The 14006-nt window shown below is 49.0% G+C and overlaps 1 protein-coding gene across 1 annotated transcript; it reads left to right on the forward strand.

The window, feature by feature from the left end:
* The first annotated feature begins 852 nt into the window (after positions 1–852).
* On the forward strand, positions 853–13366 carry Gtse1 (G2 and S-phase expressed 1). Its single transcript, XM_051189565.1, has 12 exons — positions 853–1005; positions 1213–1302; positions 3035–3092; positions 3200–3827; positions 5264–5419; positions 6967–7093; positions 8253–8630; positions 9396–9468; positions 10713–10949; positions 11721–11931; positions 12300–12515; positions 12950–13366. Exons 2-12 carry the CDS (start codon positions 1221–1223, stop codon positions 13031–13033), a joined length of 2250 nt encoding a protein of 749 aa, XP_051045522.1. The 5' UTR covers positions 853–1005; positions 1213–1220; the 3' UTR covers positions 13034–13366.
* The last annotated feature ends 640 nt before the right edge of the window (positions 13367–14006 follow it).

The raw sequence follows: 14006 nt of genomic DNA on the forward strand, positions 1-14006 counted from the left end.
GGTATGCTTTACTGGACATCTACTATGAACTGATGTGATACAAAGAGAAGTGTTGTGAAATTGCAGATGCACATTAGCAGGCACGGAAGGAGTGAGGCCAAGAGCTCTTGAGGCTTAGGCCAAAGATGCAATTGTCACGGTGGTCAGTCCCTCCTCTTGGGTGTGAGTCAGGAAAGCCTGTCTCTTACAATTGCAGATATAGTGCAGGACACATTGAACTGGTCACCATCCCTGGCAGGTGGGAATGCTTGGGCCCAACAAAACCAGCTTGCCAATTGGTGAGCAAAACCTGCAGAGAAGACAACTAAACTTGATGGGCTCCTTGAGCCTCTATCCTGGCCACCCCTAGACTTCCTTTAGCCAATAGACTTGCAACCAGCTTTCTGTTAGTAGCTATCCAAAGGAACTGGCCGCTAAGAAGTGCTGTGGCTGGCTCTGACAGCGTTCCTCTTCTCCAGTTTAAAGAAACCCAGAGCCCAAGATCAGACGATTGGGGGGAAGGGAAGGGCCAGCACTATCAGAGCACAGCAGCGAGGCCTCAGGCTGCAGAGTTCCGGAATGCAAGGGAACTATCAGGGATACCAAGACAGGAATGCAAGGGAACTATCAGGGATACCAAGACAAGCCGAAGAGAGTAGCAGTCAGGACGAACACCTTCCTACCTGCCTGACCAACCTCCACACCCGATCTTCCCCGCCAGGCCTGCGGCTAGCATAGCCACAGGCGCAAGTATCCTTCCGGTGTGTGCTGGGGAGGAGACTCACGGGCACTTCCGGTGGGAGTTTCGGGCGCTGAGCAGAGCCAATCCGTGGCGTGGAGTCCATGTGCGTGCGCATTAGTCTTGAACATCAACACTCTGACTACAATTCCCAAGGTGCATCGAAAGTATCTCCTGTTCAAACCGGCCAATCGGCGGCCGGCGAAGGCCGGCGCCGTATTTAAATCTGTGGCTGAGTACCAGCTGGGTTTTCGGCCCTCCGAGTGAAAGGGTTCTTACTCCGAGGGGTAAGGAGCGCTCCTGTGGTGGGACAGAGTGGGGAATCCGGCCTCGTGCCCCAGAGACCGAGGGGGATGGGCTCCCGGGCCTGCTCTGCAGCTCAGAGCCAGGAATCCGTTACCCCGCCTCGGGGCGCACTATCTCTGGGAGACAGGGAGCAAGCTGGGGCTTGCCTCTGACATGTCCTCACCCTCTCGTTCCCCTGCTTCCTGCAGCGAACTTTATGGAAGGAGGAGACGGCGGCGACGTGCCTTCATCCAGCCAGGCGAGAGAGGTGAAGATGGATATTGGTAGTAAGAAGGAAGGTAGGTGCTTTCTGTTCGTGCGACTGCTCCAGGAGTGTATTCCTAGTTCCCCCAAATAGAATAGAGTACACAAGTCTGGCTGGGTAAGCTAATAAATTTAACAAGGACATTAGCAACTTGCAGCTACACCACCAAAAAAGAGGCTCACTACCATTTACATATCTCCAGAGGGCTCTCCTGTGCCTCTTTAGTCCGTGGGCCCTCCCCTCACTTCCAGAAGGGCATTCCTGGGCTCAATCTTGTGAGAGTCTTCTGTGGGTAATCACAGTTGTTACGATATCAAAATAGCAACAGCTTCCTTATGCACAGAAGACTCCACCCCTTCCACCTTCATTTCTTTTTTTTTTTTTTTTTTTCTTTTCTTTTCTTTTTTTTTTTTTTTTTTTTTGGAGACAGGATCTCACTTGGTTGCCTGGAACTCACTATGTAGACCAGCTGGTTTTGAAAGCACAAAGATCCACCCTCTTCTGCTGCACGAGTGCTGGCAGATTCTTTCTTTGAAAAGGAATTCTTGCTGGGTGGTGGTGGTGGTGGTGGTGGTGGTGGTGGTGGTGGTGGTGGTGGTGGTGGTGGTGCACGCCTTTAATCCCAGCACTCGGGAGGTGCGGAGGCAGGTGGATCTTTGAGTTTGAATTCCAGGACAGCCAGGGCTACACAGAGAAACACTATCTCAAAAAAAAAAAAAAGAAAAGAAAAAGAAAAAGAAAACAGAAAGAAAGAAAGAAGAAAAAGAAAAGAAAAAAAAGAGAAGAGAAACGAGAAAAATTCTTCCCATTTATTAATTTTGGAGGAGGGTACCGTATTACCATATAGTGCATATGCCCCTGTGGAGGTTCAAAAAACAACTTGCAGGAAAGAATTCTCCTTTTGTCTTGTGGGTCCCAGGGCTTTGAACTCAAGCCCTCAGACTTGGTGGACAGTAATTTTGCTCCCTGAATCTTGTAGGGCTGATGCAGGTTTACATTTGTGTTCTTTTTAGGGCTGAGCACTGAGCCTCTGTATCCTGTCAGGTTTTATACTCTCTTCCCTGTGACCCCTTATGAGACTGCTTCATAGAATAACTGACACCCACTACAAGAAACTTCCCTGACCAAGACTGGCAGCACAGTAATCTATGGCCATAAACATAAATGTTTAGGCAACAATTTACCTGGCCCATCATGTCCATTTAGCAAAACAATAGCTGAGTCCCCACTGGAGCCTATGATGGCTCTCAGCCATAAGTTTTTGTTTTGAGTTACAATACCACACATAGGTTCCCTGTAGAGGAGCAGACCTTGGGAAGTTGCTGGTCAATTGGAGGGAGCCATACAAATAAATAGCTGGGCCAACCAAGGCTATGCTAGGAATATAGACTAGATGGAAAGTAGTGTGACCTGGGAAGGGACCCAAGGGGCAGCTGTTTACTGAGTCTCTACTGTGAATTTGACTTACCCTTGTAGGCCTCTTGGAAACCCTTATACCTGTGGATATGTATAGATTCTATCACAAAAGTAAGGTTCTGTGCTTTTGGGTTGGGTCAGTACTCAGAATGGCTCCTGGAGCTTAAGAGAGAAAATGGAAACTAAGATGAACTTGAGTTCCCCCATGAAAATTGATTGAGTTAAAGCAATAATTTATTTCTTTTCTCAGAGTGAAACTATAGCAGCTATGAAACCAACAGACACTGGTAATGCTTCCCTGTTGTGTCATAGCCCTAAAATAACAGTGGACTTTTCCCTCCCACCCTTAGACATTCTTCTTTTGGAAGATGAAAAATTTGACTTCGATCTCTCCTTGTCTTTTTCAAGGTAAACAAATGCATTTTCTTCCCTTCTTCAGACAGACACATTCATTAAAGCCATTCATCTGGGTGCCAGTGTGACTCATAACTGATAATCTTTTTCTTTAATCATAGTGCAAATGAAGATGATGAAGTCTTTTTTGGGCCTGTTGGACATAAAGAAAGATGCATTGCTGCCAGCTTGGACTTAAGCGGTCCGGTTCCCGGGCAGACTCTTACAGCAGCCTCTGGCAGCCCTTGTGCCTGGAGTCCTCTCACTGGGGAGAAGTTTGTAGAGGTGTACAAAGAAGCCCACTTATTGGCCTTACAGATAGAAAGCCACAGCCGAAGAGAGGTGGCCCAGGCTGCCAAACCCCAAAATCCTATGAACCAGGACATGGAAAGATTTGTGCAGGACTCACAGTTAAAAGTCAGCCTCTTTGAAAAAGAACAGAAGAGGGGGAAAAGCCCCATGTCACTTAAAAGAGATACATTCTGCCTGCCATCTTCAGGGGTACAGCCTTTCTTGGGGGAGTCCCAGCTGCTGGCTTCTCCAGCCATGCTCAGTTCCCCTGTCCCAACTGGCCCCATTCAGACCCAGAGCAACCAGGCTCTGCCCTGCTCCTCTCAGACAATGCCAGGGGAGTCCAGGACCTTCCAACCTCCAAGTCAGGCTGGGCCACAGAAGAGGATCACCAGCAAGCTACAACCACCCCGAGCTTTGCCAGTGAGAGGAAGACATCTTCACCTGGCCACAGAGAAGGTAAATAAAACACAGTCCTCCTGCCTCTCCTCAGCTCATGCCCTGCCATGGAAGCCTCATGAGAGAGCCTACTGCTCTAAGGATTGGACAGCTTGGATGTGGACAGTGAAGGAAGAATGAAGGGGGCGGCTGTCCAGTGTGGGCCCCTTTGCTGAGCACTCTCTGCCAAGTTGGGCTCTAGCTGTTCTCTGGGGCTGCGATTTTGTGCCTCTTTTTTCTCCAGGCATTGAGTGAGTGAGCTTTCAGGGAAGTGGCACTTGACAGGTTTGCAGCTGACCAGCTGTGGCAAATTCAGGGTCCTGGAGGCTTGGTGGGTGGGGGCAGGCAGAAGGGCAGATGGCAGACAGTGTGTTTCCAGGTTTGTCTGCTCTGCTCTTTCCCAGGAGAGGAGGCCCCAGAGAAGAGACATGGGCGAGGCCAAGGTGTGCTAGGGTGGCATTTGTCATGATGCCCTGTGCCAGCTCCATTGTATGTAGGGATGCAATAAAAGTCCTCCCCTGACCATATCTGCTCCCCTCCCTGGAGATCAGGATACTCTGGGTGGGCGGGATCTACTAGCAGCACACATGGACATGAAACAGGATTTGTGTGTGGTCGATACATGGCAGTGGGGCAGGGCAGTGGGCAGGACACCAGGCAGGGTTGTGGATATGGCCCACATCAGCTCAACACAGATATTCACAGCAGCAGGATTCATGATTGCCATCTGATTGAGCCAACCAGATGCCTACTAACTGATGAACAGATAAATAAAATGGTGGCAATCCAAATAATGAGATAGTTTTTTAGTAAAAAGAGGGGAATCATAGTATGTCTTCAAGGCATAAGTGAGTTTTATGCTCATGAAGTGCTAAAGGGAAGGCATTACTGTCACAGTGAAGCTGCTGCTTGTGCCTTCCTGATACCCTGGCTGCTTATGTGCATTTAGAACAGCTCCCTGATGCCCTTGTCCCTGATCTGTCAGGAATTTGCTCTGTGACTTGCAGGTCAGAGTCTGGCTTTCAGCACTTAGCCAGAAAGCTCCACTGTGACCGAGCCATTACTGTGGAGGGTGACCATACAGTGAAAAACCTTTTTACATAGCATGTAGAATGTGTGTGACTGAGCCATCTTCCTCACTGGGGCTCTTGTATGTTTTGGACACGGTGTCTCACTATGTAACTGTGGGTGGCCTTGTTGAACTCAGAGATCCACTTGTCTCAGCCTCTGAGTGCTGGGATTAAAGGCATGTGCCACCGTACTGGGCTCCCTTACTGACACTCTTTAAGGGCCTGACAGAGAAGTCTTAGCCTCCTGTCCCCATCTGACATGGCTTTAATGGGGAAGCCGTCTGTCATTCTGTGCTGTTTACCTCACGCTAGTGGAAGAGTTGAGTGGCAGGGATTGGGAGAAGAGGCACCAGCTCTGAGCCTCACCTTTCAAATTAACATTTTCAGCTCAAAAAAGAGGCACCAGCTAGTCTTCAGAGGACGAAACCAGTGAATGAAAAGGTTTCACAGAGTGATGTGCCCCTGGACAAATCCAGCACTGTTCCAGATGCTGACGGTAGAGGGAGCTGTCCAGGCAAGCGATCCCTCCCTGTTCCCAACAAGGTGAGTGGGCTGGGGTCACAGGGCTGCCACTTGTCCTTTATAGGAACAAGGTGCAAATTTTGTATATTTTGATTAGAATTAAGTTGGTGGGGTGATAATTTATTTGAGGTTTGCTTGTTCGGACAGAAGTTAGAACCCTAGGACTCACATTTAAAAAGCCTTGTGTAATGATGTGCTCTTGTAATCTCAGCACCGGGGAGGCAGAGACAGATGGAGACCTGGGGCTCACTTGCTGGTCAGCCAGCTTAGCCTACTTGGTGAGTGCCAGGCTAGCGAGAGGTCCTGGCTTTAAAAGAAAATAGTGCCTGGGCCTAGCAGTGCTGCATGCCTTTAATCCTAGCACTTGGAGGCAGAGGCAAGTGGATTTCTGTAGCTGATCTGCAGAGTGGGGTCTAGGCCAACTAGGGCTACTCAGAGAGACCCTGAATCCAAAATAAATAAGAGTGGAGTTGTCATCTAGTCTACATGTGCATATGCGCGCGCGCGCGTGCACATACACACACACACACACACACACACACCAGTTAAAGTTGGAAACAGCCCACAGGAGGTAGCTTGGTTGCAAAGAAGAGAGGCTTGGCAATGTGCTCTGAACTTGCCTTGTCACTGGGCTGTATGGGTTGATAAGAGCCTAGTGATTGGTTACCAGCAACTGGATCTCGCTGATCCCTCATAGCTTTTGTGGGAGACATGAGTTGTTGTGTTTTGTAGTCTGGGCTCACATAGAGGTTGTCACCTTTCTGGCACTCTGAGCTACTTACTAGAAGTCATTTATTAAAGTTGCCAAAAGCTGCTCCTACAGCTGCTAATTTGGGGTCTAGGTTGAGCCCCACAATCTTGACTGCTGCTAGCTCTCCTGCTCATTCCTCTAACAGAGGCTTGGACATTACGTTCTAGACACAGTCAGCTTTCCAGGTCCATGGGCTCCTTATCTGTGGATTCATCCAGTCAGAATGAAACTATTCAAAAGAGAAGTTGCCTTTGTCCTGAGCACTTATTGCTTTTCCTTGTTAGTGTTTGAGTGTGATGGCTTCCACAGTCTTGCATTAAAATCAGTCCTTTAGATGGTTGGTGTGTGTAGGTTTCATGTAACTGTCACACTATTAGGATTGGAGGACCCATGTAGCTTACTATCCACAGGGTCCACAAAGCAATGCTCGATGGAGACTGAGGGATAACTGTTATTTAACTTTTTTCTTTAGAGGTAATTATTACTGAAGATTACTACTTTGTAAGATTTTAAAATTTTATTTTATGTGCATGAGTGTTTTACTTTAATGTATGTCTATGTATCACGTGTGTTCCCAAAGAGATCAGAAGAGGTTCTCAAATCCCCTGAAACTGGAGTAATGGATGGTTGTGAGCCACCATGTGGGTGCTGAGAATAAATCCAGGTCCTCTGCATGCATCAGCAACAAGTTCGCTCACCCGCTGAGCCATTGTCGCTCTAGTCTCACTAAAGATTATTTATGCAGAGTGAAGAATATGTATGTAGGTAACAAAATCCTTGCTAATTTTTTTTTTTTTTTTTTTAACTTTTCTCTCAGTTGGGGCGGAAGAAGACCCTGTTGAAGCCACCTGGCTATACTGGCAGTCTCACAAGGAAAGCCTCTGCCTCAGGGTCTGCTTCAAACTTCATGTCTGGTACATGTGTGTCTCCAGCAACAGGCAAAGGTGAGAAGATCAATAAGTCAGGTGAACACTGGAGTACCATATGTTTTGGCCCCCCAGGATGCTGTGGAATTATATAGTTCAGGGCTGAAGACTGGGCAGGAAGAGAGATTAGTTATCCCTCTGCTCCTGAATATGTCCTTCAGTAAGGAGATGTTGGTTTCATTTGGAGGCACACAAACTCATGAAGTGCCAAGAAGAGATGGATTCTTAACTAGCCTTGTATCCAGAGGACAGGTGTTAGCATAGTCAGGCCAGCCCAACCTGGGCCATCTGGGGCATGTGCCATAGGGTTCAACCTGCCTAGACAAGGCTGCCATCTAGTGATGAAGTGGTGAAGGGGCCAGGGAATGCATCTGTCTCTGGAATTTGCCTGTAGATTCTGGCGTTGTCCATTGTTGCCAGTGTGGTGAGAGTCACCAATGTGAGAAATCTGAGCTCTAGAATCAGTCTGATATAGAGTCCTGACTGCTACTTGATGGTTACCAGAAGTCTGTGTCCTTGCCTTTAAATCAAGTCCTTGCAAGGTTCCTATGAGTCTGGAAGTATTCATGGGCCCACAAGTCTATGGTCAGGAAAGCACCTGCTGCTGCCCAGGTCTTGTGCCACTGACTTAGGCCTTTGACACCATGTGCTGTATATGTAGAGTAATAGGGTCAGATGAGATTGTGGGAGGGGACCTGGTAGGGCTAACACATGGTATGGACATGGCTACATCATAGTTCCCTAAAGGTTCATTTTGAGCCTTCACTGTGTTAACAGTGTGGGTCCATTCCTAGTTAAGCCGATGTCACCCTTGCTATCCACTGCTCTGTCATAAGTTTCCCTCCTGGAGTTCCTGACAACTGTGAGGGTGGGGCAGGACATGTGACTAGACTGTCCACTTCCTATGCTCAACAAGGAAGTGAAGAAAGGAGAGCTTAACCTTGCAAATGCACACACACATTTTTAGTAACTGCTGAGTATCAGCTGGCACTCAGCTCAGGTTTAGGTGTCCTGCTGGCCCTGACTTTGATGATCACCTAATGGGCATCCACATGTTGTCTTTGTCTGATGTTAGGTAGATAGTTTAGAGGCATCATTCTGTGTGTGTGTTGGTGTGTAAAGTGTTTGGAAACAGTATGGTGCTTGAATGACCAGCCGTTATTATTTTCTTTTTCAGCAAAGTCCAGTGATCTTTCAAATATTCCCACTAGCGGCTCTCGGCCTCTGTCAAACACCAGCAAACTGGGCAAAATAGGCCCTGCCACTTTGCATCAGGCTTTGCCAACAGCCACTGCCAGGGCATCTTGCAGACAAACCAGAAGGGCTGGTGCTGCCCAGACAATGGCAGAGCAGCCCAAGGCCTCTATCCTGACTCCTCTTAGCCAACAACCCCAGACTCCAGAACAAAGAAGACCGAGGCTGGACCCTGACACCCTGACATCTTCTCAGTTGAATAAAACTGGCAGCATAAAACGGCGGGACTCCTATTTAAACTGCAAGACAGAGGCTGTGCCTACCACTACAGACCCATTTAAAGTCCCCCAATTTTCAGTTGGTAAGTGCTAGATATGTTGGGTGGTCTAAAATTTTGGCTAGTGCTGTTTTCACTTTAGCTATGACATTCTGTCAAAGGGTCCCTTTTGTGGCTAGGGGCGAGTATTCTGGTTATGACCACTTTGTCTATGGCTTCTGAGACAGCCAGGTAATACATAGAGGTCCTGGCTCCTGATGCTTTGGGGCTCCAGATTGACTGTAAGGATTATAAGAGGCAAGTTTGTGTTTCATCTGGAATCATTGGTAGACAGACCGTGGTGTGACAGGCCATCCGGGTTGTGCTAGACTTTACTTAGTGGCCAGTGAGGCCATACTGAATTCTGACTCTGCTTGATACCTGTCAAATAGTAGCTTGGAGACACTTGTCACTTGTGGAGAAGGTGTATGTGATGTGTCTGTGAGCTAGGGATGACACAGCTCAGGGATGTGGATGTACAGTGTGCTTTGCTGGCTTGCCTGGGACTCAATCCACCTGATACCCATGTGCATGGGAGTGCAGGGAGCAGTCTGACACTCTCAAGGAGACTTGGGATAAGCCTGCCACCTAACTCAAGCCTGGGTCAGCTGACATAATGGTACAGAGGGCTCTCAGCATTAGACCCAGCCTGGGCCTCAGTGGGGCTCCTTGTGTGTCTTCCTTATGTATGTACTTTACATGACTGGTTGGGAAAGTGGAGGCATTTAAAGGTGAGTGCCCAGGTGGTAAGGGCACATGCCAGGCTTTCCACATGGCTCTCTTCTGACCAGCTTTCTCCTTTGTTCTTAGGTGAGTCAGCTGGTGGTGTGACCCCAAAGCTCTTGCGGACACATCGGCTGCAGCCCTGGACACCAGCTAGCAGGTAGCTGACAGACGTTTGCCTCCTTTCTTACTGCTGATGTGTCTGCAGGCTCTGTGGAGTGCCACCTAGCTGCAGGTCAAGCTTCTGAGGTGAAGGCTTTCTGTCATACTCACTATGTATATGATGCTGAAAATCCCAGCTCAGGGCAGGCCAGGCCAAATCACAGAAACTTCTTCAGTACTGCTTTAGGTGCTATGCCCAGAACCCACAAGGCTTCTGACTGAGCGGGTCAGGGATGGTAGGGACAAAGGGGCAGAGTCCAGCATCCACGTATTTCCGATGGACGGTAGAGTTGGTAGGTGACTTACTGTGCCTGCCAGGGCTCTATGTTAGTAGTAGAAAGTAGGTCCTAGAGCTGCTTTATCACAACATCTTAAACTCTGGGGCTATTGTAACAAGCATACCAACACCTGGCTTTTGTTTAGTTGTGAGTCAGGTAGGAGCTCTCTGTGTAGACTGGGCTTACCTCAGACTCAATTTTCCTGCCTCCTTCCCTGCTGTTATTGGCTTGTGCCACCATGCTGGACAACTGGGGCTTTAAACAGGTATGTGGCAATTCTGAAGCCTGGTCATCCATTTCAGGGCATCTACAGATGTTGTCTGTGGGTCCATTGCTTCACATGGTGTCAGGAGCCTTCTTTATGATGGCACTAATCCTGTTGATTGGGGCTCTGCCTTCTGACCTAATCACCTCCCAGAGGACCTGTCTCCTATGTCATCATCCTGGGGCCAGGCTTTCAACATATGAATTTGGGGAATACATTCATTTAGTCCATAGCTGGTAACAATTGACCTGACTCAGCCTCTGGTTTAAGAACAAGGTAACATTTGGGACAGATGAAGCTTAAGGCACTCAGTTCTCACCTTTGACGGGGATCTTAAACCTGGGTATGACTGAGCAAGTGATGAAAACGACCATCAATTAATTCATCTCTTAGCCAGAGTCCAATGGGAGCCCAGATGTCTTTATAGAGAAAGTCTCCTGGCAGGAATATCTCCTTAAGTCCCTTCTGACTCTTTCATGGATGGCACCATGAATGCAGCCATGTTCAGATATTATAGTTACCTGTCGGGACAGGGTGGAGGCATTGCTTGCAGAGGAACCTGAAACTCAACCAAGGTCTCATGGGGGCTGCCAGTGCCTTGAGTCCTGCCCATGCTGGAATCCCTTCCCAATAACAGCCCACTCAGGCTACCGACTGCCCATTCAACTTCAGTGTCTAAGATTTCCATGTCCTTACCAGGGTCCTCAGCAGCACCCCTGTGAGACGCTCATCGGGGCCCACTCCACAAGGGCTGCCCAGCAGTATGAGGACTCCTGTGAGCACAAGGCGGATGTCAGCATTGCCCACACCTGCCAGTCGGCGCCTCTCTGGCCTTCCATTAATGGCACCTCAGTCCATGCCCAGGGCTCTGGCATCTCCACTCTGTGTGCCTGCCCGGCGACTTTCTTCTGAGCCCAGGAGAAGATCCACAGTCAGGTAAAAACAAGGGTTGAGTGAGCTTTTGTTTCTAGTTCCCCAGATCTCAGGGGTCCCTGTGCTGGTAAGGTGCAGGCAGCAAATAGAAGAAATAGGAAAAGAAGCTCTGTGAAGCACAAGGCTAGGCTTGCAAATAGGCCGAGGTGTGTGTGTGAGGGGGTAGGTAGGGGTCCTGTGCGCACATGTGTGCATGTGCACGTATGCACATGTGTTGTGAATTGCATTAACTATGACAAATAAGGTACTCTTTTCTAGCTTGTGGATATTGCTGCTGTTCAGTTTCCACAGTTCATTCAGCTTTGCCTCATCAGGTGCTCAGGGCCATGCTAGGTCTGGGTTAGAGGGCAGCTCAGTAAACAAGCTGTCCTGTTAGTGCAGGGCATGGGTAGACCAGAGTGCAGGACCAGTCCTCCTGAGGGAGCATTGGGGAGAGCACTCTGGCAGCAGGCACTTGGCTCACCTAGACTAGCCACAGCCTGTGGGCAGAGGTGGAGACCCTCCTATGTAATTTTAGTGTCTCTAAAGAAAAGGACTGACGGCACAAGGTGAAGCTAGACTGAATTAGAAATCTCTGAGCCTCTTGCACAGAGATCAGGGTCTGATCATTGATGTTGTCCTCAGAGTCAGGTCACTGGCACAGGCCTCTGGCCCTGGTCAGGTGCTGCTTCAGAGATTGCTTTCACGCCATAGCTGATGAGAAAGGTGTGTTAGAAAGATCTTACAGCTCTCCCCGCATTCCCCCTCCACTCCCCCCCCCCCCGCCACCCCCAGAGTGGAGCCGTCACAGGAGAGCAGCAGCAATGCCAATGGTGGGCAGGGCCAAGGCCTGGCCTCAGATGAGAGCTCTTCCCCTCCATCCTCCGTGCCTCAAGCGCTTGCCTTTTCTCCCGAGAAGACTGACATTCCTCCTTCTCATGGCTCCACCACAGGGGCAGCTCAGGGTGAAGCAGAGCCTCATGAAGACAACACCAGCCCCAGTGAGGTACATGGAGCTGGCTGCAGTTACATGCCATCTGAGGTGCTTGGAGAGTCACAGACAGGGACTCACAGTTCCCTTCCTCCTTCACCCTGTGGCTGGGCCTATGGTTCCAGCAGTCTCAGTGGGGCTCAGGACTAGGGATTAAAGAAATGTTTGACAAAGGAGTTGGTGGGGGATCAGAGGGCAGGAACAGGAGAAGGGTGAAGCTCCTACTAGCTGTGGGGAGGGTTGCACTGCCCAGAGGGGAACTTACTCCCACTCAGGGCCCACTCCAGCCTTGCCCTTGGGCCCCAGGCTGTGAGTCCCAAGTCAGGGTGGTGGCTGGGAACCAACATGGTACTAGACTTTCCCTCTCTCCATGTCCTGCCTAGGGTCTTCTCCTAGACATCAATCTGGACCAGCTCACCATCACTCCTGAAGCAGGAGGCAGAGACCTAGCTGACTGCCCTCTCATCGACTTCAGCAACACCCCTGAGTCAAACATGGCTTTGGGACCCAGCAGCTGGCCTCTGATCGACCTTGTAATGAACACCCCAGACATGGGTAGAAACAATGTGGGGAAACCTCCAAAGGCTGAGCTTGGGCAGGTGAGAAGCGGCAGGGGATTCAAGCTGACCAGCCAGGTGCTATCAGACCTGGGCCCTGCGTGGTGCCCTGCGGCTCACAGCATTTGTGTCTTGAACTCATGTTGGGCAGGTTTGGCTTCTCTATAGTCACCCATTGCCATCAGGCATCTTGCTGGACCTGGAGGAGCTCTCAGGGCAACAGTTATGTCCCCAACACCACAGGTTCCTACCCACAGTGTTTATGGGTTTGAGGGTTCTCTAAGAGTCTAGACACCGTTTGTTTATGGGTTTGAGGGTTCTCTAAGAGTCTAGACACAGTTTCCTTGGCGTCACTACTGTGCTGAGTTGCTTTTCTGTCCCTGGGCTCCAGGTGGGACTGGCTCAGCCAATGCACCTGCCTGTCTGTGATGGCTGTCCAGGCAACTGTGTTTACCTGGATATCTGTTCTCTTCCAGCTGATGGACCTGGGCTCCCCGCTGATCCACCTGAGCCCTGAGGCTGACAAAGAAAATGTGGACTCACCACTTCTCAAGTTCTGAGCAAAGCACAGCTCTCTGCCCTTTACTCTGTTTATTTCTGGTGTGGCTTTAGGCCCGAGAAGCACGTTTTGGAAGGAATTGTATTTGTGCCTGGAGCGGTGCCCAGGTTGAGTTCTCCACTGTGGATCTAAGCAATCCACCTTTATAGTTGCCCTGCTCCCTGTCTTTTCTTTAGACCTCAACACACCTCTCTAAAAACTTTGTTTTTGTTCTTTTGTATGTAAAATAGCAAATGATTGTTTGTAAACTTAAATTTGTTTGAAAAGTTAAATATTCTAGAGTTAAATTAAATTATAAAGTGCAGTATATTAAAGTGTGCTGGTTTTGTTTGGACATGGAGCGCAGTTTCCATTTTTCCAGACATTATAGGAGAGTCTCATTATACAACTTTAATTTTGTAAAATGTAAGCTGATAAAACTAGTATAAATATCGGTCTCTGGCCCACCCCATGTACACCGCCTGTCATCTGGGCTGACCTAATAACCTGCATTGTTAATTCTGATGCAGTGGTCTAAGGACCACACCTTTCACAGGCAGCTCTGGGGATAAAGAGTACAGAGAATAAAGGGATGGGGAGGATCTGCTTCAGTGTGATAGGGGTTCTGAGGACTCACCAACTAGATTATGTGAGAAACTCACTGGGAAGCCAGTTCCATGCTTGAAGCCTTACTTGCTAAAGAAAGACTAGCTGCCTGGAAGCCACTGACCTATACATGACAGCAGAAAGCACTATGTGAATGCCACTCACATCTCTGCTTCAGGCTGGGGCCTCTCATCCACAGTTGTGAGAAAAGTCTGGATGGGTTTCTCAATTTTGGCTATGTGGTGAACTCAAAGCTGCTAGCTGGAATATGGTTATGGCATCAACAGTGGCAAAATGAAGGTATCACATAGCACTGCTGTGTCTATACTTAAGGCTTCTGTCTGTCCATCTAACATAGGTCTGGCATGCTGCATTCCCTGAGGGATGGC

Source organism: Phodopus roborovskii, unplaced genomic scaffold (assembly GCF_943737965.1).
Source record: "Phodopus roborovskii unplaced genomic scaffold, PHOROB, whole genome shotgun sequence".
NCBI lineage: Eukaryota > Metazoa > Chordata > Mammalia > Rodentia > Cricetidae > Phodopus > Phodopus roborovskii.